The sequence below is a fragment of the Marmota flaviventris genome, chromosome 1, assembly GCF_047511675.1.
Source record: "Marmota flaviventris isolate mMarFla1 chromosome 1, mMarFla1.hap1, whole genome shotgun sequence".
Taxonomy (NCBI): domain Eukaryota; kingdom Metazoa; phylum Chordata; class Mammalia; order Rodentia; family Sciuridae; genus Marmota; species Marmota flaviventris.
In genome coordinates this window covers 139,534,944-139,562,324 of record NC_092498.1, presented here as the reverse complement: position 1 = coordinate 139,562,324, position 27,381 = coordinate 139,534,944, and the positions used below count along the sequence as shown (strand labels likewise).

The following is a 27,381-nucleotide window of genomic DNA, read 5'->3' as shown; positions in this document are numbered from 1 at the left end:
TCAGCCAGCGAGATGGGATGGAGGGTCCCAGACAGCCAGGAGGTCCCAGACAGCCTGGTTTTATAAGGGAATAAAGGGGCAATGAATGGGAGACCCCTCCCTGCAACCAAGAACCCATCTTGCACCAAGGTCCAGCTCCCCAAGAGCCTCGTCTCCCGTGACCCCAGGACCTTTGCTCACCTCACATTGGCCAGGGGTCCAGCACTCTCAAAGTTGTCTCTGAAGTCAGGCCCATCGCCGGATGATTTGCGTGAGTCAGAGTAGGAGGAGACGCTGTTGAACCGGACCTTGTAGCTCCTGCCAAGGTGAACGAGAGTCTGTGAGGTTCGCCTGGACCCCCTCCCGAGGCCCACACCCCCTGTGGATCTTCAAGTCACTGGTCCTGGTACCTTCTCTGTTGGGTTTGTGGAGTCAATGCATACCACTCCCGGGGTCTCTTCAAGAACGGGTCAACTCTCGCCCCCCCACCACGATAATTATCCTCCTGCATGGGACCCTCCCTGGAACTTCAAAGGCTTGTGGCCATGCTCCATTTATGGATCCTGAGCCCATACCGTTAACATGGCTAAATTAATAAGATGTCAGGAGCAGAATGGACCCTCCCCTCACCATAGGCCATGCTCCCTTGCTCTCGGAATTTTAACACGCACGGGAATCATTCCAGGGTCTCGTTAAAATGCGTACTCTGGTTCAAGAGGTCTGGGGTGGGGTCTGAAAATTGACATTTCTAACAAGTCCCCAAGAAGTGCCAATTTGCTAGTCCCCAGGTCTCGCTTTAACAGCCAGGAACTGGCTTTCCAATATGGCAGCCAATATGGCGCTTTCCAATATGGCGGCCATCATCTAAGTGTGGCTATTTACACTTGAATTAATTACAATGAGATGTAGTTGAAAATTCCTGTCCTCACATGCACTAGCTACACCTCAAGAATCCAGCAGCCATGTGGGGACAGTGACTGGTATACCATCAATACGGATGTAGAATATCTCTATCCTGGAAGCTGGGCACAGTGGCACACACCTGTCATCCCCGAGACTAGGAAGGCTGAGACAAGAGGATGGAGGCCAGCCTCAACAATTGAGCAACATGCACAGTGACTTAGTAAGACCCTCGTCTCAAAATTAAAAATAAATAAATAAATAAATAAAAAGGGCTGGGAATGTGGTTTAGTGGGAGAGCGCCCCTGGGTTCAATCCCTGGTACCAAAAAAAAAAAGAAAAAAAGTTCTGCAGAACCGGGCTGGTCTATTCTGGTCAACTCTTTCCTTTCATAGAGTCATAGATCTTAGACATTTTTCCTGGGTCGCAGGTCACATTTCAGGCAAACATAAGAAATGTTTAGCACTGATACCCTGCATGAAAAGACATCGCTGCTTTTATATATATAATTAAATTATTTTCAAGGGGAAGGAAAATGTCCTGGGACCCAAACCTCAGCCCGAGAGGCTCAGGAATCTCGAGACCTTGAAACAACGAAACCCGAAACACCCCCATCCGTTCTCCTCTCCTAGGGGTACGTGTTGCTTGCACACAAGGTAAAAACAAACCGAAACCCAAACCCAAACCCAAACCCCAACACTTGACAAAGAAACAAACAAAAACAATTCCAAGCCCCCAAACTCCAGGCGAGAACCCAATGCACAAATCTGAATGCAAAAAGGGGAAAAAAAAAAAAAGACATAAAAAGAAATCTGTGCGTTCTGGCAGCAGCGTTTCTAAACTGGACGCTCGTCAAAGTGTCCGCTCCAGCATCAGGAAAGTTCTAAATATACGAAAGTGTATTTTCTGCCCCCAAAATAGCCTCACATTGAGTCACTTCTCCAAATAAGTCATGCAGCATCTCAGGGGGTGTGTGTGGTTAGCGGGGGAGGCAGGCTGACAGTTGTGGGGTAAGAATAGCAGCACGTGGATCCGTATGAGGCTGGAGGTTCCTCCAAATGCTGTCCCCGTTGTTATTTTCCCGGGAACCCTGGCAACAGCCCCCCCAGGTGGGCGGGGCAGGATCATCGCTCCCCATTTGGCAGCCGCGGGAGACCGAGGCCCACGGGAGTCAAGTGGTTTGCCCAGGTGGTTGAATGGGCGAATGGCACAGCCTGGGGTACAATCCAGGTCACTTGGAGACCCCGGGGGGCGGTGGCCAGGGATGCTGGGGTGTAGGACATGCATACGTACAGGTGCACGCGCGCACACACACATGCACACACACGCTTGCACACGCATGCATGCGTACACATACACGCTCTACCTGTGCCGGCTGTCACGGGCGGCAGCCAGACCGTGGACTTCAGTGTCACCAGGGGGGAGGGAAGGCCCTTTACGGGGAAAGAAACGCAAGGGTTCCGGGTACCTAGAGGGGAGAATGGATGGAGCCCTATCTCTCCCTGAAGGAGGGGTGAGGGGTGACCCGCAGGGAGGCCACCCAGGACCAAGGTGCTGAAGCCAGGTATGGACGAGGGCAGGTCACCCGGGGCTCTGGGATGGGATTGACCACATGTGTTTTGCAGGGAGAAAACCAAGAGTGATTTTCTGCACAACACCATCTCTAAATGCCAGTCAGCTATGATATGCGATGCTCATCTTAAGACACAGGGATCTGCTTCACACCAGGTGCCCTCACGGAGGGTCCTGGGGCTTTTACGAGGAAGTCTAGATAACAGACCGTCCACCTTGTGGAACGCCTTCAGAACCCAGTCCCACGCGAGGTGCAATTCCTTCATGAATGTCTGTGCACCAGGGGCGTCTCTGCCTTGTGAGGTGATCTTGTCCAGCTTTTGAACTTAACCTCTGCACTGGCTGCGGGTCCACTGTGAGCATCAGATCGAAAAGCCCGAGAGGCAGCTTTCACTGATTTTGAATGGGGCTCTCCAAAGGTGTGTGGGGGGGAGAATCAGAACGATGTATACACCGTGCACTTAACTTTTCCTAGGACTCTTTCGTCCATTTTTGGACTTGATTCTTACTCATCGGAAAGTTAAGGTAGCTATCATCACCTCTATTTGACATAAAGAGAAACTGAGTCACAGAGCTTAGGAGGGACTTGGTTGGGCACTGAGATGCCAGCCCCAGTGAATCCCAGACACCTGCCAGCTAAATTCAGTCTTCAATGGACTTTGGGTCACAACCACCAGTCACAACTCAAATGTGAATCCCAGGAGCCAAAACGTAATTTCCAGGGATCCCAGGGGTTGTCACTGACATTGGAGGGACTGGTCACTTACTTCCTCTCCTCCTGCATGGAGTTGGGGTGCCTCATTTCCATCAAAGCGCAGCCGAATTTCTGGAGGTTAGAACAGAGGAGGAAAATGTGAAGGACGTCTGTATGAGTTAGTCTGCAAGGGGGACGGGCACAGGGCCTGGGGTCCTGGCCAGTCAACGAGGAGCCCGATGCCTGGCAGCCAGATATCAGGGATGGCCAGGGCTCAGGTGGGCGGCCAAGGTGAGCAGCAGGTATAATGGAAGGTCAGCTGTTTAAGGGACGGCAGGCGTGGACACTCTACCCCCACGACACAACGCTCCTGGGTGGCCTTCTCTTTATAAAAATGTTGTCCCTGAGTCTTTAGCAGGGGACACCAGGCTCCCCTTTCTAAACAAGGCGCTCACTCAGGTGACATTTTCACTAGGACTATTTGAACAGTGGACACCCACAGCCTGAGAACTGGGGATTGTCCAGTGTCTGCATGACTTGGATCCGACCGACGTCACTGGCTCTGGGGGGACTCTGGTTCTGAATCTCGGGTGGAGAGGGAGGGTCCCAGCGAGGCCCTCCTGCTTCCTGCTGAGGGCACCCCATCCTAGAACAGGGGGAGCCCATCTCACCTCCCCATTCTCCGGGGGGTCTCCGTTGCCGAAGGTGCTGGTGACCACGAGGACCAGCGTTTCGTGTTCCAGGTGCACGATGTCATATTCTTCCATGGACATCACCTGGCGGGACACAGGCATGGGGGGTGGGGCGAGGAAGGAAGAGGGAGGTGATGGGGGGGGGAGGGAACCCAAAGGGATGGGAAGAGGAGGAGAGAGAGGGAGAAGGTGAGTCATTTTGAGTCATGTCCTTTGGAAAGAGGAGCAGATGTTCTGGGCTGTCAGCTCATCAATGGGCTCAAGTGGGTGGACCAGAAGCCTGTTAGTAGCATGAGGACCTTCCTGTGGTCACTGGGGTGAAGGCTGCAGGGTCTGGGCCGTGGTCCCAGGGCTGGCTGCCAGGAGAAACGGACCTTGAATGAAGTCCTTGGGCTTCTTACCACCAACGGACCCTGGATTCTTCCTGTCCCCATTCAGGCTGGGAATGGCCTGGCTGGATCTAAGTGGCCCGCTCCACCCCTTCTCTAAATCTGGCCCCTGTAGCATGAAGCCCCCGGATCAGATGAATCTGAGACTGTCACCCTGAGCCTCAGCATCACCCGCACCACATTTGTCAAAGTAGGGTCTCAGGAAGTCCAGACTGATGGGGTGCCCCATGAAAAGAAATGACCCAGGGTCGATTATATTTGGGAGCCGGGCGCAGTGGTGTATGCCGGTCATCCCAGAAGCTCAGGAGGCTGAGGTAGGAGGATTGCAAGTTCAAAGCCAGCCTCAGCAACAGAGAGGCCCTCAGCAACTCAGTGAGATTCTGTGTCTAAATAAAATACAAACTAGGGCTGAGGATGTGGCTCGGTGGTGGAGTGCTCCTGAGTTCAATCCCTGGTATCTCTCAAAAAATCATATTTGGGAAACATTTATAACCTACCCTTTCCTCCTTAGGAGATTATAATGCACGTTTGTTTATGCATTAAAGGCTCTGAGAAGTCCTGTAGCCGTGAGGCCCCCCGAGCTGTCTTTAGCACAGAACTTTCTAAAACTGACTCCAGGATGGTGTTAGGGTCTGTAAACAAGTCAGGATGGCGCCTGGCATTTTGCCAGAGGGAGTGGTTTGTGAAGTAACGCCAGGGAGCCATTAAGTGTGGAGATTCCTTATTGGTTGACTGCTGTATTTAGTTTATGTTAATTAAGATAAGCTGTGTGGAATGTATATATACCCCTCCTGTCCTACAATAAACGGCTCCCACTCCTGCTGTATCAATCTACACAAGTTCCTCGTCACCCCCCGGTTAGTTTGCTGCAGCCGGACTGCGGCAGGATGGTTTCTCAAAAACCCACTAACATTTTTCTTCAGAGTCAGGCATTTCATTTGGTGGTTCCTGGACTCCTACTGGGTTCGTGGGGAGAGGACTATGACAGTCCCCTGAAACTGGCAGCAGTGTGTGCTGATGCGCATCTTCATCTTTCGTCCTTGGGCCAGAGTTCCTCTCTGTCCACTTCCCTCTCTCCCCTTCCCAACCGTATTCACCGTGAGGGGCTTGGGGACTGGCACTGCCCGCTGCCCACCTTGGCGTCAAAGGCGTGTTTGAAGATCTCACACAGGGTCTTGGCGTAGGCTTGCGATTTGCCCGTCTCTGTGGCGTAGAGGATGGTGGCTTTCACCCTCTTGGCCATGGCCTGTCCCATCAGCTTGGCTGAGAACTTGACGGCTCTGGGAGTCGGGGATGGGGAGGAAAGTTGGGAAACAGACACCAGGTTGGGATTTTGGGGGCCAGAACCATGATCCACGAGATCAGAGAATTGAGTCTCTTGATCTTTGATGCTTCAAGAGTCAGAGCCCCCTGAGTGGACGCACCCCACTGAGCTACCTTATCCCCAACCCCAGGGCAGTCAGGCAGGGGTTAAAGTGGCCGGTGGGTTTTGCTAGTGAACCTCGGGGTACCACGCGCTGCCCTGGAGGACAGTCCTTCGCCCGCCCACCCCCTCATTCATTCACGTTCACTCACGGGGCTTATTTTGTGGGTGCGTGTGTATTTGAGAGAGAGGGAAAAAAAGCCCAAACTACTATTGATCCACCAGGCATCGAGTCGGAAGGTTCTAGGGGTTTAGGGACCCACAGAGGAAGGGCCAGGCTGGGTTTATTCAGCAATGACATCCAGGGCTTTGCAGGGCACCTGGCATCTCCCATGCACAAAAGAAATGTCTGTGAAAAACGATGAGTTTAAAAAGATGCTGATGTCACCTGAGCCCTGGGGAGCTTAGATGTCAGATGCAGCCTCCTCCTAGCTCAACAGAGAACCTCAAACCCGGGTTCCTCCCCTCCCCTCTGCTGGCAGGGGCTGGGGGAGGCGAGTACCTGGGCTCCACTCCCAAGCCATTCTTCTCAGGAGTCTTAGCATCCACAAATTGCTAATTACCTCCCACCTGGGGATTATTGGTGGTAAATTTTTCAGAATTAGGGGAGCCACCCACGCGGGGGGGGGGGAAGACTGAGCTAAGGGCGGGGAGGTGGGGAACCCAAAGGGATTAAAGGTGCGTGGAGGGTTCCCTGGGAGGGATGGAGCATGACAGCGCATCTGTAATTAACTCCCTTTGTTTCCACTGCAAACTTCATGGTGCAATTATCATTTTAGATTCCTGTCTCCCTTCTCTTCCCGGAGACGATGGAGCTGAGCTAGAGCCAAAGGTGGCCCTGGCTGAGAATATTCCAGATCCTCTTGTTGGGGGAAGGGTGCTGCCTTGGGCTCCTCCCTGGCTGGCGGGTGGGATGGGATGGAGAGAGGGGGAGGGGGAGAGATATCCCGGGTGCCAATCATGGGGACGGGAACCATGGGACCCAGCATGGGTCCGTGGCAGAGGTGGCCCCTGCTGCAGAACTAGATTGGCACACACGGACGCTTCTGGACCCCAGCTAGCTCGGTCCACCCCGATGGCTGCCCCACACGGTGGATCGGTGGAGTTCTCTTTGGGCAGAAGCCTGGGGTCCCCATTCCATCAGCTCAGTCGGCCCCCCCTACCCAGCCGGCCCCCAGGTGGCCGAGCATCCTTCAGGAAGAGAGGACCCCCACAGTGGTCATCCTGGTCCACAGCCCCTTCTCTTCCCTTCTTTGCTCCATTAACCCTTGTTTATCTCATTCACCCATTCAGGGACGTCCTCCCTGACCTCCCAAGGGACATCTAGGTGACATCTGTTTCATGACCCCTGGAACTACTTCTCAGTGCCCTCGCCACGGGCCCAGGGTTGACCACATTCATGTTCGTTCTTTGACAGATGATGGCTGGGGGCATCCTGAGATCAGGGGCCCCACTCGACCCCGCGGAGCCTAGCCCAGCGCCTGGCGTGGAGAATACACCTGGTGCTCATTTGTTGGCTCAAGTACGAACCAATGAGTGAATGAATGAATGAGGAAATAAACGAGGGAGGGCCTGGGGCTGGCTCCCCCCGGCTCCCCCGGGTTCTGACTTCCCTAAAAAATGGCCCCGCTGCTGTGTCCCCCTTTTCTGGGCTCTCTGAGTGGGCACACCCCGGGTTCCCATGGCAGGACACTCACTCGGCCAGCTTCTTGAAGCCGATGGCGCGCCGCTTTGTGGGGGTCCCGTTGGTGCCTTTCCACACATGGGTGTTCCAAGGATCGGGCTGGGAAGAGGAGAGAGGGCTTTGGTCACTGCCACGAGGGACGGCAGCTTCTCATGGAGATGCCCAGGGCTCCCTGGGGCTCGAGGCTGCCCGACCCCACAGCCCTAGAGAGCAGGGATTCCACCTGCGGTCACTATAGCTGTCCTTGCCTCCCTGTAGTGTCCTGCCAGCCCCTCCCATCAGCCCTGGGTCCCCTCAGACTTTCTTCTTGTGACCTCCGAGCACTCATTGTGTCTCTGTTAGTCTTTCAGCAAGACCCGTGCTGCCCAGTGTGGGAGCCAGGAGCCAGACGTGGCCACTGGGCATTTGCACATCCAAAGAGCTGGCCCAGATTAAGATGTGCTCCCGACACAACATACACAGCAGATAGGGGGGGACTCGGCACGGAAAGGGGCAGAAGGGGCAGGACCTGGTATTCAAAGGAGGGTGTGAGCCTGTAGTTGAGCATCTCCTGGTGGAAGACAGGTGTGATGCTGCCAGACATGGGGGGCACAATCCACACCCAGTCAGCCGGGCAGCCCCCCCGACAGCGGTACTCGTTCTCCATGTGCTTAATGAAGGACTCGGTGGCAGAGTGGTGGTCAACGATGGTCACTTTGTCACTCTGTGAGAAGAGAAGGGACCAGGAGTCAGAGGCGTTGGGGAAGCCAAGCCCAGCAAGGCACGCCTGTAATCCCAGAGACTCAGGAGGCTGAGGGAGGAGGATGGCAAGTTGGAGGCCAGCCTCAGCAACTGAGTGAGGCCGTAAGCCATTTAGCAAGAGCCTGCCTCAAAATAAATAAATAAAGTGAAATAAAAAGGGCTGGGGATAGGGCTCAGTGGTAACGCATCCTTGGATTCAATCTCCAGAAACCCCCCGCCCCACCCCCCCCAAAAATAAAAATTTAAAGAAAAGAAAGCAAACGAATGGTGGTCCTGGAGATGATTCTAAGCAGTGTGAGGGGAGCCGGTGACTCTCTGCATTTCTCTCACTGGTAATCACACCCAGGAGAAAGTCTCTGTTGGTGCCCATGTCTTTCATCTCTTTCCCTGCTTTTTAAGAAGGGGGAGGGACCTCAGGCAGTGACTAGACTCCAACAATTTTCTTTTCCTGTTCATTGGTTCAATATTCTGTTCCCTCCTACTTATGGCCACCCATCCCACTTCTCCCGTGAGCGTGGGGACGTAAAACCCTCTTAACATACAAAGTCTTACGTCCTAAAACGAGTGGATAAAACGTCACCCAGGTAAGCCCCTCCCAGGTGGGGAATGGATGTCCAGGTGACACTCCCCTCTCCGCCCACAGTATCTTGTCCCCTCTGCGCTTTTCTGATTGGTCAGCTCAGTCCGTCCGTGCTGTCCCCAGCCTGCCTGTCGTTGTCCCGGGTCCCCAGGGATCCGAGCCGGGCGGTCATCTCAACAGCTCCCAAGCCCTGACCCTCCGCGACTTCTCTGTTCTCGGAGCCGTTGGTCCCTGGGCCCCCTCTCTGTCCCCGACATGTGACTTCCAGTTCCCACCCACCTATCCAGCCTTGGTGGGAAGCCCCCGAGGGCAGAGCTGGCCTCGATTCTGGAGACCGTCCTCTGGTCTCTGGACCTGCTTTGCAAAAACCAGAGAACCCCAGATCCTGTCCCTGCCCTGGGTCATCACGGGTCAGTTTCAAAATGTGATTTTGTGTTCGTGACCAAGGGTCCGCTCTGTGGTCTCCACACGTCGAGGTTCAGACAGGGAGTGTCCAGTCCTCCTACCCCAGTATGGAGGCAGGTGGAGGTATCTCCCCTGGGCGGCCAAGAGAAGGGCACCTCACGCCAACCTGGAAGGACACACGGGGTCTGGGGGACTGACCCCCTGGGGGCTGTCACCACACGGCTTCCTGGGAATACCTGTCCTGTCCCCTGCAGCTCCAAGGGCAGCCACCCTTCCTTGGTTACCTCGCCCCCACCCCAGCAAGGGCGGGCCACAGAGTCAACCCCACGGACGTGTCAGATCCCGAGGAGGGACCTGTCCTCTTAACCTCGTAACACGGTGGGGACCGTTCATGTGCCATCGGCTTATTACACGCAGAGCGTGGAGCGCTGACTCCGTCCACACTGGCCTCCCTGGGCCCACCTGCGCAGGGCCACCAGGTACCCCTGAAGAACCCCAAGACAGCGGGCGCCCCTCTCTGGGGCCCGTCCACTCCGGGAACCCTGTCACCTTGGCTCTCACCCTGGGCCAATTCTTCAAACCGGGGACCAAGAACCCAAGGACTTAACTCCGTTCACACCCTTTCCGGGGGCCCACAAGGCTCTGATAGTGAGGCTATCACTTGTTATGTGGTCATCGGAGTCCCTAGGACAGGACAGGAACAGAGGACACCTGTCATCACAACTTTTTTAAGGGGGGGCACTGGGGCTGGAATCCAGGGGTGCTGAAGCACTGAGCCGCACCCCCAGCCCTTTGTAAAAAATCTTTCATTTAGAGACGGGGCCTTGCTGAGTGGCTGAGGCTGGCCTTAAACTCGCGATCCTCCTGCCTCAGCCTCCTGAGCCGCGGGGATGACAGGGGTTGGTCATCTTGCCAGCTCCTCGTGGCAATTCCGAAGCATCGTGAGCAATAGGTGGTGACCTCCCTCCCCACCGAGTATTCTTTTCCTCACAGGGTCCCCACCCAGGACCCGCAAGCAGGGGAGGCAGGCGGACAGGAGGGAAGTCGTGCTGGTGGACAGAACCCCGCCCAGGTGGGTTTTGGTAGCCAGGTTTCTCGACCCTCAGCACCAACGTTCCGAAGGTTCTCGCGCCCGTGAGGCAGGGGCTACCTGAAAGCTGTAGAGGACAGCGATGTTGATCTCCACCAGCGCCTGGTCCTTCCACAGGGATGACGTCTTCCTCATGTCCAGGTTCATCTTCTTGGCTACTTCCTGAAGGGGGACAAAACCCACTCACAGGCTGGGGCCCCTCGGTGCTTCAGAATGAAGGAGGGCGGGTCCCTGGACTAACCAGCTCATGCGCAGGTCACTCATGGACTCACTCCTGAAAAAGTGGTCGTGTGTGTTTTTATTTAATTGAGAATCTACTGGACATGAAGGAGGCCTTGAGTCATGAAGCTGACATGCCCATAGAGTGGGGAAAGAGCTCATTTTATGATTAGTGTTAATTCCTAGGAAGGAAATAAGAGAAAGGAAATGGGAGGAGGAGATGATGAGAAGAAGCAAGACGTCCGCAGACCAGGGGCGGGGACTTGCGAGTGAGAAGAGCAAGAGCAAAGGCCCTGGGGTGGGAATCGGGCTTGGGTCCCCTGAGAAGCAGAAGGAGGACCCGTGTGCTTGCAGGATGGTGAGCTGCAGGGGGTGGGGGCTGGTGGGAGAGAGAAGCAGGACTGGATGCCGTGGGACCCTGGAGGGCGTGCCAGGAAGCCAGGATTTTATTTCAAATCCGAGGGTGGTCTTCCGATGGATTTAGGAGTGACTGTTTCCTCGGAGGAGAAGCTCCCCTCGTTCTGTTCCACTCTGCAGCGGTCACTACTTAGACTCGAGACGGTGGGCTGTGAGTTCAGAGGGACACCTGCTGGGCTCTGACAGATGAGGGAAACTGAGGCCCAGAACCCTGTCTGCCCTTGTCCACAGTCCACGGAGCCAGGTGGCCGTGGAGGGAGAGCTCGGGGGACGCCCGATACCCAAGACCTGGGAGCTGCCTCCTCATCAGCTGACACCTGTGTCAAGTTACTTGGGAAAGAGAATTGGTGACAGTCGGGAGACACCGGCTCCGGAGCGGGCAGGGAAGAGCCAGCAGCAGGCTCGTTAATTAAGGCTGAGCTGCTCACCTCCCGTCATGCCGGTCCCTGGCGGAGCCCAGGTCTCATTACAGGGCTGCAAGGCAGCAATCTCTAAGGACTGGGGAAGTCATTTCCCACCCAGCTGTCACCGTCTGTACACAACGGCAGCTGGAACTGAGGGCTGGGGCGGGTGACAGGCTCGTCTAGCTACCCGTGACGACTCCTTGCGAGGGACACGCACTCAGAGAGCGGAATGAGAACTTGGTGATGCACTCCCGGAGGCCGGGCCTTAGGTTCTGCTGGGGTCTGGAGCAGGGACGCGTTTGCAGAGAGCAAACCATTAGCTGCTGCTTTGCACAGATACATGTAAAACTCGAGCTGGTTTAGGAAAGAGCCAAGTATCCTGTGGGCAGTCAGGCGGCTCCTGCTATCTACAGCATTGTTTTTAGTACCAAAGATGGAAAGCCAGGGGCGCTTAACCACGGAGCCCCGTCCCCAGCCCTTTTTAATATTTTCTTTAGAGACAGGGTCTCCCCGAGTTGCTTAGGGCCTCGCTAAGTTGCTGAGGCTGGCTTTGAACTCACGATCCTCCTGCCTCAGCCTCCCGAGCTGCTGGGATGGCAGGAGTATGTGCCTGGCATTCTACAGCATTTTTAAAAAAATTAAACAAGAACAATTAGTTGCAGAGAAAAAAAAAAAAAGAAAAAAACTTATATGACTTAAAAAAAATAAAAATCCCCCAATGCAACTTGAGCCATATGTATGGAAATTACCCAAAATATTTCCCCCTTTCCTGCCAGAAGGTTGTACAGATGGGTGCTACCCAGTAGAACCTTCTGAGGAAGTTAAAAAATGTTACAAAATGCTGAAGCCTGGGGTCCTGACCAGATCAATAACATCAGGGTTCTGGGGAGGGGGACTTGGGCATCATAAAGCCCCCAGGGTAAACTCCAAGGTGCAGCAAGACCGAGGACCCCCTGAACCCATGGATTTAAACAACAGAAACCTAATGCTTGGTTCTGAGTTCTACTCATGATTCTGTGCCTTATTTGCTGTGTGACATAGGCCCAGAACTTAACTTCTCTGTTCCCCCATATCTTCTTTTGAAATGAGGCCAACCACTGAAGACGGTTGGTAGGGACGTTGGCTGACAAAACATAGCCCCGGGAACTCCAGGAGGACTCAGTGGCGGGGGGGGAACAGAATCAGACCCTCTGTGGAGAAATGCTACCCTCCTTTGCTGCATGACCTTGAGATTGTCACTTAATCCCTCTGGAAGTCCTCATTTTCTCCACCTTAAGGGGATTATCATACGTTAAGGTTAAGGTGAGGGTTAAATGAGAATGTGCTACAGCTGGTGGGTTCCAAGCCACTGATAGAAACAGTAACTTGGAGAATGTCACAGCTGTTACCTTGAAGGAAAGAGACTAGTCACCTGAACACACAAGCCCCCGCGCACCGCACGCCCACCTGCAGCCAGAGCCGCGGTTTCTGTCTATGCAGATTCAAACAACCTTCCAAGGAAAACAATTGGGAAGAAGCTTGCACCTGTAGAGAACGTGTCCAAGACATGTCTTCCCTGTCATGATTCATCCTCTGAACCCTTCTGTTTAGCACTGTAGGAGGTATCAGAAGTCACCTCGAGATGATCTGAGCATGCCGGGGGTGTGTAGGTCATAGGCACATACTGGGCCTTTTATATAAAGGACCTGGGCTTCGGTGGGGGTTCCTGGATGAATCCCCGACAGACACGGGGCAGCGGGGGTGGCGGGTGTTGACTGTATACATAAGGTGCTTAAGCAGTGTTAGCGTGGGGTCCGTGCTGTGTGTTGGCCGTTGCTACCATCCCTGGTAAAGACACACGGATGCTTCCAGAAGTTCACCCGATTGTGGTTCTATTCGGACTCCTTCCAGTTTCTAGGCTCCAAACCTCTGCCTTGGGTGTCCTGCCCCGGGGACCACCGAGGGACCTTACCTCCAGGATGTTGTAGCGGGAGTTGTCACAGTAGTCGCGGACACCGATCTCCGTGCCCATGTACCAGCCGCTGAAGGGACAGGCGCTGAACTCCAGGCCACCGATCTCCAGAAGCATGTTGGACACAGCGGGGAGGCCGTACCATTTGAGGCCCAGGTCCTTGAACCAGTCAAACCTGCAGACGGCAAGACAGCCCAGGTCTGGGAACCACTGCCCTCGGCGCCCATGGGTCTTCCAAACCTACACTAAGAGTGAGTCCAGGAGAAAGTGTGGAGAAATCACTCTGCTGCAACCCACGGTGCGCCTTTCTACCCCAGGGCCTTTGCACAGGCGGCTGGCTCCTTCTTCCTGGGGATCCTCTCTCTTTCATCTGTGCTCCCAGCTCCTCCCTATGCTTAATTCTCAGCTAAAATGCTGCTCACTCCAGGGAAACCTTCTCTGATGTCCTATTGGGTCCACGTGGCTTCACACTTTTGGGCATCATAAAATTCCTACTGCCACATTTTACTGGAATTAAGTCATTTTATAGGGCCTAGAAGCATGAAGTAGTTGTGTTTGTGAGATCTTCTCCTCTTTGAGAAGGTAAAACCACCGAGGTAGGGACCAAGTCAGCCCCAAAGGCCAGCGGGGTGCCTGACTGGAGTGGGAACGATGTGGCCTGAGTCACTGAGCGGATCCAGGAGGCTGGGGGTGCTCCCAGAGAGCAGGCGGCACCCGGAGCCTTGTGACCCGGGCCTCCTGTCTGGGGCCAGGAGGAAGGGAACACAAATGAGGCACTCCTCTAGGGTGCAAAATCTAAGGGGACCCCAACAGACTCAGCAATCGACATCAAGGCTGTTGCTTCTTCATGCAATATTTTAAATTAATGCAATTAAAAACATAATTTAGTGCTGCCCATCTATGTATCTATTTTGAATAAAATATTGAAATTTTAAATAGACAGGCTCCCACCCCTCCCTGTGTGACCCCCCCTTGCTTGTGTCACCCTAATCTCAATTCTGAGCTGAATCCTGCTTTTATTTAAAATGTTGGTCTGTGGCTCTTTGTGGATTTAAAAAACAAAAAAATAAACTAAAAAAGAGTTGAGTTAGATCTCTGAAACACACGGCATTTACGTATTGAGTTTTTTATCGACCTCCCTTGGTCCTCTCCCTGAGCCTGGTGCCTGGGGTGGAATTTCTTCCCTCTCCAAGTGCAAATGCTCCTCCCAGCACCAGGTGCCCTTTGAACTTGACCTTCCCTGGGTCCACTTCCCGCGGTTGGCTGCTCTCAGGATGGCCCCCGAGGGCACCCAAGCCCACGGGGAGGAACCAAGCCCCCTGGGAACCCCTGTCTGGGTTGCAGAGGGAGCCAGGGGACTAAGGCTGGGCGGAGAGGGGCCCGGGGACCCCCCACCCCCCACGCCAGCCCTCTTACTTGGGGTGCCTGATGGGCACTTCCAGCACCAGCTCGGGCGGGATTTGGAAAAGCTCGGGGTCATTGCCGTTGGCCTGCAGCAGGAGGGGCAGCACGTCGAAGCGGCCCCGCGGGGGCTTCCAGCCTTGCTGGATGCAGATCTGCAAACAGACCCCTCGGTCAGCTTGGCGCCTTGCGCCCTCCAGCCCGGTGGGGGGGGTGGGGGGGGTGAGGGCTGAGCAGAGACCCCAACGCGAGTCCCCAGAGGGCGCTGCCATGGGACAGAGGGTCCCCCTGGCCTTGCCTTGTGGCCCCCCAGGACACAGGGCAAGCCTCTGCTCCAACAGGGAGCTTTACATCTCCAGGGTCCTCTGTGCCCCCTGGGGGCTCCCAGAGGGGAAGGGAAGAGCTGGCCAATCCTGGCGTCTGTCCTGGGCTGGCTCTGTCAGGGGTCTGTCACGTGACCTTAGAGGCCTCAAGATGCAAAGAAGGTCTGCTCCCTGCGGTGAAGAATCACCGTCTAGAACACACTTTTTTTAGGGCAGCTGCCCCATAGATATTTGATGTGAGCCACATGAGTGACTAACTCTAGCAGCTACATTAAAAAAGGGATGAAAACCATTTTATTCACATATTTATTTGAATGCAAGCACTTTATGTGAATGTTCTTCCTGTATTAAAGTATCCATCTATTCTAAGTGATCCATTTGAGAGTAAAATGAAATTGCTAACTTTCGTCTAAATCATATCGAATAGAGGTACTATGTAACAACGAGACACACTAAAGATCAACACTAACTGATCCATGATAAATGGTTAAAGCGAAGGTATTTAAATCGCTAGAATATTAATACTCATGTTGAAACGTTAATGTTAAAATCAAACATATATTTATCCAGTAGTTTTTTATGAACACAGTAGCTTGCCGTACCTCCATCATTATCGTTTCAATCTGGAATCAATGCATATATTTTGAACAAAATCTTGAAACTTTAAATAGTCAGGCTCCCACCTGTTTGTGATGTTTGTGGTGCCGGGGATTCTGCCAGGCAGATATCTGCCCCTCAGCCACGTCCCCAACCAACACAAGAGCCATCAGTGAGCTCTTTTCCACTGATTATTATCATCATTATTATTATTTTTGTGGTACTGGACATTGAGCTCAGGGGCACTCATCCACTGAGCCACCTCCCCAGCCCATTTTGTTTTTCATTTAGAGACACGTTCTTGAAAAGTTGCTCAGGGCCTCGCCGAGTGGCTGAGGCTGGCTTTGAACTCACAATCCCCCTGCCTGAGCCTCCGCTGGGATGACAGGTGTGCGCCAGGCACCCAGCCCCCTGTGTTTGGAATACTGAATCTCAGAGATGTGGTGGCACCTTCACTAAAGGCACATCTCGGTTTGCACTAGCCACATACGAGGCGCTCAGGGGCCACCCACGGCTTGCGGCTGCCCTTCTGGACAGCGCGGGGCTAGAGGGTGGCGAGGGAGGGACCGAGAGGGGAGGCGCTGGCTCCTGGCTCAGGAGGGGTGCGCTGGCCGGACGGTTGGAAGGCTGAGCTGAGGAGGGGGCCGTTCTGCCGACTCGAGGCAAGGTCAAGGCCAAGTGCACCTTCCGCTCAGCCAAGTGGTGCCTGGCTGGGCCATGAGCACACAGGTGCAGCTCTGGTTGCCCTGGAGACAGCCCCCTTCTCAGGATAATCACATTTTAATAAGAAAAGCCACCTGCAGGCGAAGCCAGCACCCAGGGGTAGCAGCTGAGTCACCCTCGGGCCTGGCAGGGGCTGGAGCCAGGGGGTGCGGAGAGAAGCTCACCTGGGGCGGGCTGGGTGGTAAATGCAGGGGGTGCCCACCCACAGGCCCACCTGAAAGGAACCCTGGGTGGGGACGGGTGGTGGTGGCTCTCCTGGTGGCTTTTATAGGCTGGTGCCCAGCAGAGTCAAAATTGTGACCAACAGTGGCAGAAACGTGAGTGGTGCCTCGAGTCGGAGACATCACTCGACCCTGCCAAGGTGCCCCGACGGGCTTCCTCTGCCGGCGTCTCTCCTCCTGGTGGGACGAGCTTTGCCCTGCGGTCCCCGCCTTCCCCTGACCTATTTGGCTCCCTTGGATAACAGCTCCCTGCGCCCACCTGTGAAATGGGACCACAGTTTCTGCCAGGGGGCTGGGGGTGAGGACGTGACACCAAGGTGACCCAATGCCCGACCGTGAAAGAGCTGGAGGACGGGGACGGAGGGCAGCGGCCAGTCTTTAGAAGGGCACCCTGTGTCCCAAAGGCTGCCCATCAAACCAGAAAAGAAAGCTCGGGGCCCTGAGCCCGGGTGGACGGGTGGGTGGGTGGGTGGGTGGGGACACCGTGCTCGCACCTCTGTGAACTCCACGTTGGCCGGGTCCCCCAGGGTGGAGCCGTCGGGCTGTTTGTAGCCGGCGTAGCGGATGAGCTGCGAGTTCCACACGCGGAAGTCGTGCTTGCCGTCCGTCCTCTGAGGGAAGATGGTGATGGCCGACCTGTGGGGCCAGGGGAGGACAGCCGGTGTCAGGGGGAGCCGTGTGCTCTGGGGACACACTCGAAACGGTGCTGCCCAGACCAACAGGCTCAGGGTGGATCACGTCTGTGCCAGGTCCCCAGGGTCAATGGACTAGCTGTTGGAAGGAGGGGACGTCACCTCTCCACTGGAGCCCCTGGTGTGCGGAGGGTGGAGGCCAGTGGAGGTGGGGGGCAGGGGCTCTGGATCCCTGTCTCCAGGGCACAAGAGTCCTGACGTCAGCCAGTCCTCCGGGGAGTTCTGCACACGCCATCTCCAGGGAGCCGTGGGACCCCCGAGTCACAGCACATAGGGATTCTAGGTTCTGTTCTTCTACCACCAGCCTTCCCTTTTTTGGGTACTGGGATCGACCTCAGGGGCACCTGACCAAGCCACATCCCCGGCCCTATTTTGTATTTAGAGACAGGGTCTCACTGAATTGCTTAGGACCTCCCTGAGTTGCTGAGGCTGGCTTTGAACTCACAATCCTCCTGCCTCAGCCTCCAGAGGTGCTGGGATTAGCGTGCGCCACCAACCGGACAACCAGCCTTCCTTTGAAACCTAGGACACACCTGTGTGAACCCTCTCCACCTGCTCCTCCTGCTCTTCATTACTCTCCAATCCCCTTTCTGCACACCTCAGCCACTGAGGTCCTCTAACCCTGTCATTGGGGAGGCAGATTTGAGACCTACTCTGAGTCCCTTTTGCAAAACTCATCTCAGTGCAGGGCCCGCTGTGTGGCGGGATGAGCCCACGGTTACCCAAGGGTGAAGGGTGTCACAGGACGGGGCTTTGCTCCTTGGCACAGGGGAAGGACGGAAGAAGAAAAACGTAGACTTGAAGCAGGATGACTTTTCCACCCGTGCCCCATGATATCCTCTGCCCCGAGCTCTTCCCGCTGCCTGGAGTCCCCTGTTCCATCAAGGGAACTGATTCCGGCCACCGCTTTGCTGCTTTCTGAGCTCAACTTGAGGTCCTCCCCCCTTTATGCAAAAGAGGGCCCCATTATTATACTGCAGGAGTGGGGCGTCCCCCTTCGGTATGAAAGTTGGGGTGCGCGGGAGGCCAGGTGAAAACCACACAGGGTCTCAGCGCTCTCCAGAATCTCTGAGCAAAACGTCTCTCAGGGCCGCGGTGGAGAGGAGCCCAGGATGAGTCACTCCTCCCTCCCGCGCGTGACGCATCCCTGAGCAGCAGACCCAGCGCGTTGTGTGATGTACATACAGAGTCGTGTTTAGCGACACCAGAGTCACAGCCCGTGAGCGGGTGTGAGGCTGGTGCTGTGTGCGGATCCCAGATCCAACATCCTTTCTCAGGCTCCTCCTGGGGAGGGCTGAGTGGGACGTTCGTGGTGGCAGTTTTGCAAACCCCAGGGGATACTACTGCCCCAGAGGAGAAGGGACACGTGGTGTGGGCAAGGAAGGGCTGCACATCTGTCTCAGTGTGGCCGACTCCACGCCGTGGGGACATGAGGCCCCCTCCCCCCCAGCAGGTCCCTCACCTGAGGTTGCCCTTGTTGGTGGCGTACTTGACGTGGTTGCAGATGTAGTTGAACATCCCGTGAGCCGTGGTGCAGTCGCGCGCATCGAACACCTGGGAGAGATGCCGGGTGGGACTGACGGCCGTCTTCCCCTTTCCCAGAGCCCCCCCAAGGGCCCCCTCTCTGGAGTAGCAGGCACCTCATTCTGAGTCCCAGGCAACCTTTTATGTTTTCTTTCTTCTATGCTCATAAGCAACGTCAATCAGACTAGGAAAAGTCTCCCAGAGTGCAAGCGAATGTGACGAAGGGGACACTCAATACAGGGGGCGTTTTAATGAGATGGCTACGTTTTCTGTTAGGGACTAGGACTGAGGGATTAAAAAACGAAATAAACAAAAATCAAACTCTAAACCCCGACCTTGATAACGAATCTACTGCCCACGAGGAGATCTTCCCTAGAATCCAATCGGGTCAGCGGGACAGAAACGGACCCGTCAGGGGGGATGTGGAGAAGGTCAGTAAGGGAGGTGGGCGGGAGGCTGAAGGGAGAGGTGGGGTCTGTGGTCAGCCGGGGTGCCCAGGGGACATGGCTCTAGTCAGGATGCGGCTGTGACCTGGGAGTGTGGGCCCTGTGACCACCAGGTGATAGGTCACTAGGGCCAACGGGGGCCTTTCCAAAGCTCCACCTGCCCTCTTTCTCTCGTCCCCTCCCCAAGGTGTCCCCAAGGGGTCTCCCACCTGCAGCTTGGACCACTGGATCCTGCCAACGCAGCGGGCGGCGTTGCGCCAGGCGTGCTTGGCCCCGTAGATGAGCTCGGTGTCCCTGAGCTGGTAGGTGCTGGTGCTGTCGATCTCCCGGTTCACCTCCTCCAGCCGGTCCATGTGGGCCTTGGAGCCAAACCTGAGTTGGGAGAAGAGGAGCGTGAAGCGCCCCCGAAGGTCTCCCGCCAGCCCGGGACTCTACTAGGAGGTGGGGCACCTGTAGGAGGTGGGGCCTGGTGGGAGGAAGTGAGGTCATGGGGGGCGCCCTCCCTCCCTCCCTTGTTTCCAGGTGCCATGAGGTGAGGGGCCTCCTCCTCCTGCTCTCCAACCCTGATGAGCTGCCTGGCCACAGGCCACAGGGGCCGAGCGCCCGTGGACTCAAATGATCAGCACAAACAAACCTTTTCCTCCTTTTAAGTTGATTCTCTCAGGTGTTTTGTCACAGGGACGGAAAGCTAACCAACGTCATTACCCCCTCTTCTGAAGTAGAGGAGGGTGGGAGGGACGAGCTATGATAGGACACTGGGGGCCACAGGAAGTCCCCCGTCGACTGCTGCATGCGACAGTTAGAGCATAAAGCAGAGACGGTACACTCAGGTGCCCACGAGGGCTCGGCGGGGTGTGTAGATGAAACCAGCCGGGTGGGGACTGCGTTGAGCCTTGTCCTTGGGGGGCAGCCATGACTGTGCCCCAGCCAACTGCTCCCTGATAGGCGGGGGGACCCAAGGCTGCCGGGTCTTGCTCAACACAAACTGGAAAGTCCTAGTTTTAAAGGGAGCTCTTCTGAGTTTCCAATGTTGGGAATGCCTTCAATTTCAGACAGTTAAAAATCACTTTGGAAACTTTTAGACTCCTAAGAAGGCAGGTATACAGAACAGTGTAATGAGCACCCAGGTCCCCAGCTGAAACCCAGCGTCCAGCACCCGCTACACACAAGTTCTACCACCGAGGGACACCTTAGCCCCTGGGGTTCAGATTTTCAGATGAGGGGTGTTCAGTTGGTAAATTCAATGCAAATATTTTAAAATCTGAAAAACTCTTGAGACCCAAAATACGTCTGGCACAGAACATTTCGGAGAAGGGATACGGAGCCTGGATTCCATGTCTGGACTGTGGATGGAGCCAAGGTGATTTCTGGAAGGTTCTTTAATGGTGATCTTTCCTACTGTCCGTGGTGTTTGTGAGCTTGCCCTTCTTTGCATGCTCACAAACCACAGCTGGGAGTTTCCCTCCAGGTGTGCAATTGCGTGAAATACTCCAGAGTCTAAGAAACCCTTTCACTGGTCAAATAAGAGCCCATCTGGGGGCCAGGTTTGGCCCGTGGGCTACCAGGTTTCCACCCTGTGACTGGCGGGCTAAGGCCTTGAACTTGGGGTTTGCAAAGCTGCAGCTGACATCTTGTCCCCAGCCCTCACCACTGAGCCACATCCCCTGGCCTTTTAACATTTCCTTTAGAGACAGGGTCTCATCTCCCTGAGTTGCTGAGGGCCTCACTAAGTTGCGGAGGCTGGCTTTGAGCTCACGATCCTCCTGCCTCGGCCTCCGGAGTCACCGGGATGACAGGTGTGCGCCCCAGTGCCCTGCCCACACTTGCCTCTTAATGGACGAGTAGTACTGATCGATGAACTCCTTGGCGAGGGGGAAGAGCTGATCCTTGGTGCGGACGTCTTCGGGCCTTCGCGTGTGCTGAGAGGGCAGCATGATGGAGCCCATGCAGATGTGCTCCGTGCAGCCTGTCTCCTGGAAGGGAGAGAGAGAGGTTGGGCTATGGCCTGGTTTCCCCCGAGATCGGCGGGTGCTGGGCTGGGGGCCAGGATCTGGTACTCAGGGCAGAGCTAACCTGGCCCTTGGCGCCAACGACCAGCTTCCTGTCATTGTTGGACATGGTCCTCAGTCAACGTAAGGGACAGCAAGTCACAATGTAAGGTTCCGGAAGGTCAGTTAGGGGATCAGGAGTGTTTTGACTACCAATCTGAATCACTGGAACTAGACCCCAGGATACTTTCTCATTCTAACAGAGGGGACAGTAGCTCATTTGGACACGTCTCTGATAGATTAATTGCAAAAATGACCCCAATTCTTTCCTTCCCTGAATTCTCTTTGGAGTGTGGTTTGATAGCGGCTCCCCATCAAGAGGGGGCTGTATGTCCTCATCTCTTGGATCTAGGCTAGTTTTGGCCCACAGAGTGGGCAGAAACGGCCCTGCACCATGCCCAAGCCCAGCCTCCATATGCAAGCAAGTCCAGGCTGGCTTGCTGGAAAAGGAGAGAACATGCACAATAGAGTCACCTCAGCAGGGCCATCCCAGATCAGTCTGCCCTGAGCTGTCCCCTCAGGTGGCTGCGGGCACATGATACAACCTCACTAAAACCAAGGGTGTCCGGTTCCGATTGGCTGGACCACCCAGCTAATCCAGAGATTTTTCAAAAGTAATAAACAGTAGTTGTTTTCAGTCACTGAATTTTTGGGCCAGTTTGTTACACAGCAGTTACTAACAGATACACTTCTCCAAAAGGCCCTTTTCTGACCCAAACTTAAAGGAATGTGTTGGTGTGTTGACACTATTAAAAAATAGGATCTAGAAGTTTAGAGGACCCAGTGTGAAATCAGGGCAGGGTTTGTTCGGTACTTCATCGGTGGTCAGGCTGACCACGCCCCTTCACTTCTCTTGGGAACAAAGTGCTCAGATAAAAAGCATTTAGAGAAGTGAGTGGGTATCCATCAGCTGTCCTCAAGCAGGGACAAATAGCCCGTCCAGGGGATGCTGGACAGTGTCTGGGGAACTCACCAGGGTGCTCTTCAGGTGGAGGGTGTCGGTGAGAACCACGTCCGTCTCCCAGTTCTTGACCTTGAGGAAGCGAGGGCACTTGGAGGGGCTGCCATTCTTTGTGGGGGACTGTCTCCCCGAGGCAGGGGGCTAGAGGAGAGAACAGAGGTGGGGCATCAGGCAGGGTCTTGAGGGAACTGAAGAACCGTCTCCACTGGGACTGGGAGGTGTTTGCATATGGAGCCGCGGGGAAGAAATCAAGCCAGGATGAGCTCAGGGAGGCAAGGTCTTCACGGTGGCATTAGTGACTTTATAAGAGAGAGCTGAGCCAGAAGGTGTGACCAGATGCTGAGCAGATCTGCCACCACACTCTGGGACTTCCGGCCTCCAGAATCATGCACCAAACAAACCCCTCTTCTTTATAATATACCCCGCCTCTGCCACTCAGCCATAGCAACAGAAAACGGACTGTGCTAAAGCCACAGTGGGCAGCACGGGGTGGGGCGTTTGTTCTCTTTGTCCCCTCCTCGTACTTTCTTCCCTGCTGGACCCTAAGTCATTTTGCTTGTGTCTCCAAATGAAGCACCAATGAACATTCTCGTGTCTCCCGGCGGCCCTGCACTGATGGTGACCCACCAGAGCAGGCCTTTAGAGCAAGGCGTTCCTTGGAGTGAGTTGACATCTTTGAGGGGTGCAGGGAGCTACTTGTCCGTATGGAAGGTCACCCAGAGAGGGGGTGACAGACTGGGTGCTGAGGTCGGGGTTGGGCCTGTGTCAGGAGGGTGGAGGGCAGACGGCTGGGGGGAGCGGGTGTGGGGTGGCCAGGGGGCGGGGGAGAGAGCAGGCCCTAATCAAGGAGGCCGTCTGTTGAGGCTCCAGATGATGTGCGAGGAGCAGCCGTGAAGAGCCGTGGAATCGGCAGCCCGGGTGCGTCCGCCCCATCCCGTCCACTGGGCCTCGCTGCATCACACACTTGAGACCAGGCCTTAGGAGCCCTCTGGCAGGGCCGCTGTAGCCGCTGTAGTCGGGGCTTTGATGTTTTAATGAGCCAGCAGTGATACTGGATGACTCAGGAGGGGACAAGTGGGGACATTAGTACAGGATGCAGATGGCTTCTCTGAGTGCGGACCTGAGAGTGCCTGTTCAAAATGCAGACGAGCGGTCCTTAGAGGTCACGGTGTCGGGGACCGGGCCCATTTGGGCTCCAGGCTGCGGCTTCGCACCTGTAAGTCCTCAGGGGGTGGGAGACACCAGCTGTCCTGGGAGGGAGCAGGACAGGGCTCCCGGGACACCTCCTCCTAAATTGGCACAAGAGTCCCTGGGCTCATGGACGTTGGGAGGCTCTGTCAACACCTGGTTGCTTAAGGACTCGGCAGGAGCCCGAGGAAAAGGTCTCACAGCCTCAGCCCAAAGGAGGCAGGGAGGCCTCCGGCCCTTAGGCTAGACCCCGGCTCGTCCACCCGGGAGCAGCCTGGGGCTGGACCGGGCCTGAGGCCTGTTTCTGCACAGCCCACGAACCAAGGATGGTTACTCTCCTCTGAGGTCATTGAATATAAGAAGAGTCATGTCGCTGGATATGAGAATCCCGTCTTGGGATCCGTGAGAGCTACATCGAGTTCCAATTTCAGGGTCCCCGGAGTTTTGTGGGGACACTGCCACATCCATGCATTCCCACACGTCGATGGCTTCTCTTGAACTACAGGTGGGGACCAAGATCGGATGTCCACAAAGACACAAGGATTTTTAAAAAAATCGTCCCTTCTAGCAAAAGTCTGCCGACCAGCGGCGTGGAGAGCCCAGCGGCACTGGCTGCCCGCAGGGGGCTCACGGGCCGCGGGGTCGGAGGTCTTTCCTGAACCTTCTTTAGAACAGCACCCCGGTCGGATATTGTCCCCTTGCCACCTTCGCATGCTGTAAACAGCTCCCCAGCACTCACCCCGCCTGTGATCGCGAGGGCACAGTGGGGGCCACGGACCTCTAGTCTCTACCTATGAACCTTCTTGCTGGGGATTTGCATGGATCAGATTGACAGTGACAAAAGGTGACCCCCAGCCGCCCTGGTGATGATGCAGGAAATGTTCACAGACAAACATGAATGCAGTAGCACTGGCCGCCCACGCCCTTCCGCCACGATGGTCTGCCCCCCCTTAGACCAGAGCAATGGGCTCGGCCGGCCACGGACTGAACCTCTGAAGCCGTGAGCCCAAACACGCTTCTCCTCCTCGAGGTCCCGGTCGGGTATTTGGTGACAGTGGTGGCTGGCTAACTCAGGGGATCGAGTCCAGGTCCCCCATGGGATGCCATATCATGGGTGCTCAAGAGCCTCCTATTAGATGGCACAGTAGTCGGCACAGAGCTGCTCCGTGCTCTGCGGACTTTGAAGGCTCCAGAACTATAGACAGCACTTTTCCGTGGTCTGAGCCTCTGGCCTGTGGTCCTCCGTGGCCTCCGCCTGAGCGCTCACAAAGTCGGCGTGGACTTTGAAATTGCAGAGATCCTTCATGCTCGGCCCGGGGCTGTGGGCTGGACTGAATGGAGGACAAAGGAGCCCGAGGCTGCCTAACTGAGCGAGTGACCACATGGAAGCCAGTGTCAGGAACGCAGGTGCTCCACGACCAGCCACGGGGACATGACCGACCAGTGCGTCCCGGGTGGAAACGAGCGTATGAACAGAGACTGCATCCAGCCGCCCAGCTCAGCAACACAGCACCCGGCAGAGGGTGGGTTGCTGGCCTCGGGACTAAGTGGCTTATGGGAGCCGAGGCTCCATGTCATTGCTCAGCCTGGGGACAGATGCATCTGAACCCAGGAAACGATCCGAATTGAAACCCAAGTCTGATTTCTATTGACTGCTCTCACACCATGGCGGAGTCGAAAACTGTGACAAGGAGCCATTGTTAAGCCAGACACCAGGCGTCCACGGCTGTGGGGGCCACAGGAAGCAGAGAGGTCCCCAGAGAAGCTGCGGCAACAGTGCGGAGAGGCCACCAGGGTGGGGAACGGCCGCGGGTCGAGGGGATAGGAGGGCGGCAGGAAGTGGACGCTCAACCCAGATCCAGGAAGAGCCGGGGACAGGCCCAGGGCCTGCCGTGCCCAAGTGGGGATCACTGGCACGAGTCTCCTGGGGACCCCAGGTCTGGGAGCCACCACGAGGGGAGGAGACATCTGTGAGACTCAGACCGTCCTAGGAGCTGTGTCCCTCCAAATCCATACACTGATCTCCTGAACCCCAATAATTCCAAATGTGACCTTATTTGGGGATAAGGCCTTTTTTTTCCCCCTGGGGATGGAACCCAGGGCTTACACATGCTAGATAAGTGCTCCTCCAGGCAGCCCCGTCCCCAGTCCTTTAAATTTTGAGACAGGGTCTTGCTTATTGCTGACGCTGGTCTTGCCTATAGCGATCCTCCTGCCTCAACCTCCCAAGTTGCCGGGGTGACAGGTGTGCGTCCCCCCCCTCCCCTGCGCCTGGCTGGAGGGAGGGTCTGGATGGAGGTCCTCATTTAAAGTGAGGTCGCTAAGATGGTCTTTGATCCCCAAATAACCAGCGTCCTTAGAATAAGAGAGAAATTGGAGATGGACACCCAGGCGCAGGCAGACCGTCAGGTGGTGTGCGAGGCACAGAGAGAGGCCTGGAATGAGCCCCGCTTACGGCCCTCAGGAGGACCAGCCCACCCGGCCTTGGCGTTGGAGTCCTGGCCTCCCCAGCTGAGGCGGTCTGCTGCCCAGCTGGCGGTAACTGCCCGGGCAGCCGTGGCGCACACACAGGGACGCTCAGGCCTAAGCTGTTCAAGGCTGGCGCCTTCTGAGTCTCACACTGTTGGCACCGGCCACCACGTCCTCCATCCCAGGCCACGGCAACCTGCCCTGCTTGGCTTGTCCCCAATGAGGGGAGCATGCTGGAGCCGGGCTTGGCAGCAGGCCACCCACACCAGGGGCCAGAAGCCACATACGGTGCCCTTTGCTGCGGCTCCGGGCACCACCACGCCCACCTGTGGGTGCAGTTCTCCAGGGCAGCAAGCTAACCTGGCGCCAAGCGGTGGCAGCTCAGGGCCCAGGCCCGCAGACCTATGGAGCCACAGGTCCCCACCGGTCCACGCAATGAAAACCTGCCACTTAGAGATCGTAACTTACTGGGACCTGGCAGTATGATCTCCCTGTGATGCGCCCAAGGTGTTGTGTCCAAAGTGATTCATTATTTACTTGGTAGAAGTGAGCGATGATTTATTCTGACACCCCCCCCCCCCCAATTCATGTCCATGTGCTTCAGTGTGAGGGGAATCGGGGTGCTCAGGAATTAGACCTGTCATGCTTCGGGAGTGGAGGGGGTGCAAGGATCTTCTCGGGTAAGGGGGTCTTTTTTGTGGGGGGTTACCAGGGGTTGAACTCAGGGGTACTAGATCACTGAGCCAAATCCCAGCCCTAGTTTGTGTTTTATTTAGAGACAGGGTCTCACTGAGTTGCTTAGGGCCTCGCTAAGTTGCTGAGGCTGGCTTTGAACTCACGAGCCTCCTGCCTCAGCCTCCTGAGCCGCTGGGATCACAGGCGTGCACCACCGTGCCGGGCCGAAGGGGACTTTGAACTGGATTGTTGATGTTTTCTCCAAATCAAGCAAGACCCCAGCAGTCAGAAGTGACCAGACTCTAAGCTTAATCCCATCACCAGACCAGACTGTAAAAGTACACTAGAAATCCATTTTAAAAATGCATCCTGCAACAGTCTTGCAGCGTCTCCCCATGGTATCCCGTCGATCTGTGCGTCCTGTTAAATGTGAACCTTGGAATCGCACAGTCAGTTTTAGATTTAAGATCCTGGGATCCTCAGCAAAGGTCTCCCCTGACCTCTCTAAGGGTCTCTGAACGGGGTTTTGGCAGTGGATGTTGATTTGCAAAAGACCTCTCTGGCCCTGTCATCCTTTATGGCAGACACTTTGATCCCGGGGCAAGGCGGCCGGACAGCATGCGGAGGAGTAGCCCTGATTTCCCAGCCAGAACATCCTGTCCCGCCCAGATAACGGTTGGGACAGGCTGCACTGAATCGACTCAACACTCAGCTGTTAAAACAAACAGTTATAAAATACATGGAAACACCAGCAGGGCTGCACCCAAACACTTCCCGGCTCCGCTCGGGCTCCGCCCCCCAGGGTGGCAGGACCTGTTGCGGGGCTCTTGATTAAGTGACGTGGGTGCCCAGCTCTGGCCTGAGCTGGATGAGACACCGGGCAGTGGGCCTGAGCCCAGGTGGGGGGCGAGATGAATGGCACTTTAGCTTGGGGTCTGGGGACCCTCCATAGGGAGGAATCAAAACACAGGAG

General features: G+C 55.7%; 1 protein-coding gene across 1 annotated transcript in view; it reads right to left on the bottom strand.

Annotated features, from left to right (window-relative positions):
* Nos1 (nitric oxide synthase 1) overlaps positions 1-27,381 on the bottom strand; it is a 67,422-nt gene that overhangs the window by 23,277 nt on the left and 16,764 nt on the right. The window contains exons 3-17 of the mRNA XM_071612517.1: positions 22,089-22,217; positions 20,895-21,040; positions 19,277-19,439; positions 18,560-18,651; positions 16,900-17,041; positions 14,557-14,696; positions 13,141-13,315; positions 10,210-10,311; positions 7,842-8,036; positions 7,347-7,432; positions 5,362-5,506; positions 3,817-3,921; positions 3,219-3,277; positions 2,246-2,347; positions 181-297 (exon numbers count right to left, since the gene is read on the bottom strand). Coding sequence (XP_071468618.1) covers positions 181-297; positions 2,246-2,347; positions 3,219-3,277; positions 3,817-3,921; positions 5,362-5,506; positions 7,347-7,432; positions 7,842-8,036; positions 10,210-10,311; positions 13,141-13,315; positions 14,557-14,696; positions 16,900-17,041; positions 18,560-18,651; positions 19,277-19,439; positions 20,895-21,040; positions 22,089-22,217 — 1,898 coding nt within the window. The remainder of the gene's footprint in view (positions 1-180; positions 298-2,245; positions 2,348-3,218; positions 3,278-3,816; positions 3,922-5,361; positions 5,507-7,346; positions 7,433-7,841; positions 8,037-10,209; positions 10,312-13,140; positions 13,316-14,556; positions 14,697-16,899; positions 17,042-18,559; positions 18,652-19,276; positions 19,440-20,894; positions 21,041-22,088; positions 22,218-27,381) is intronic.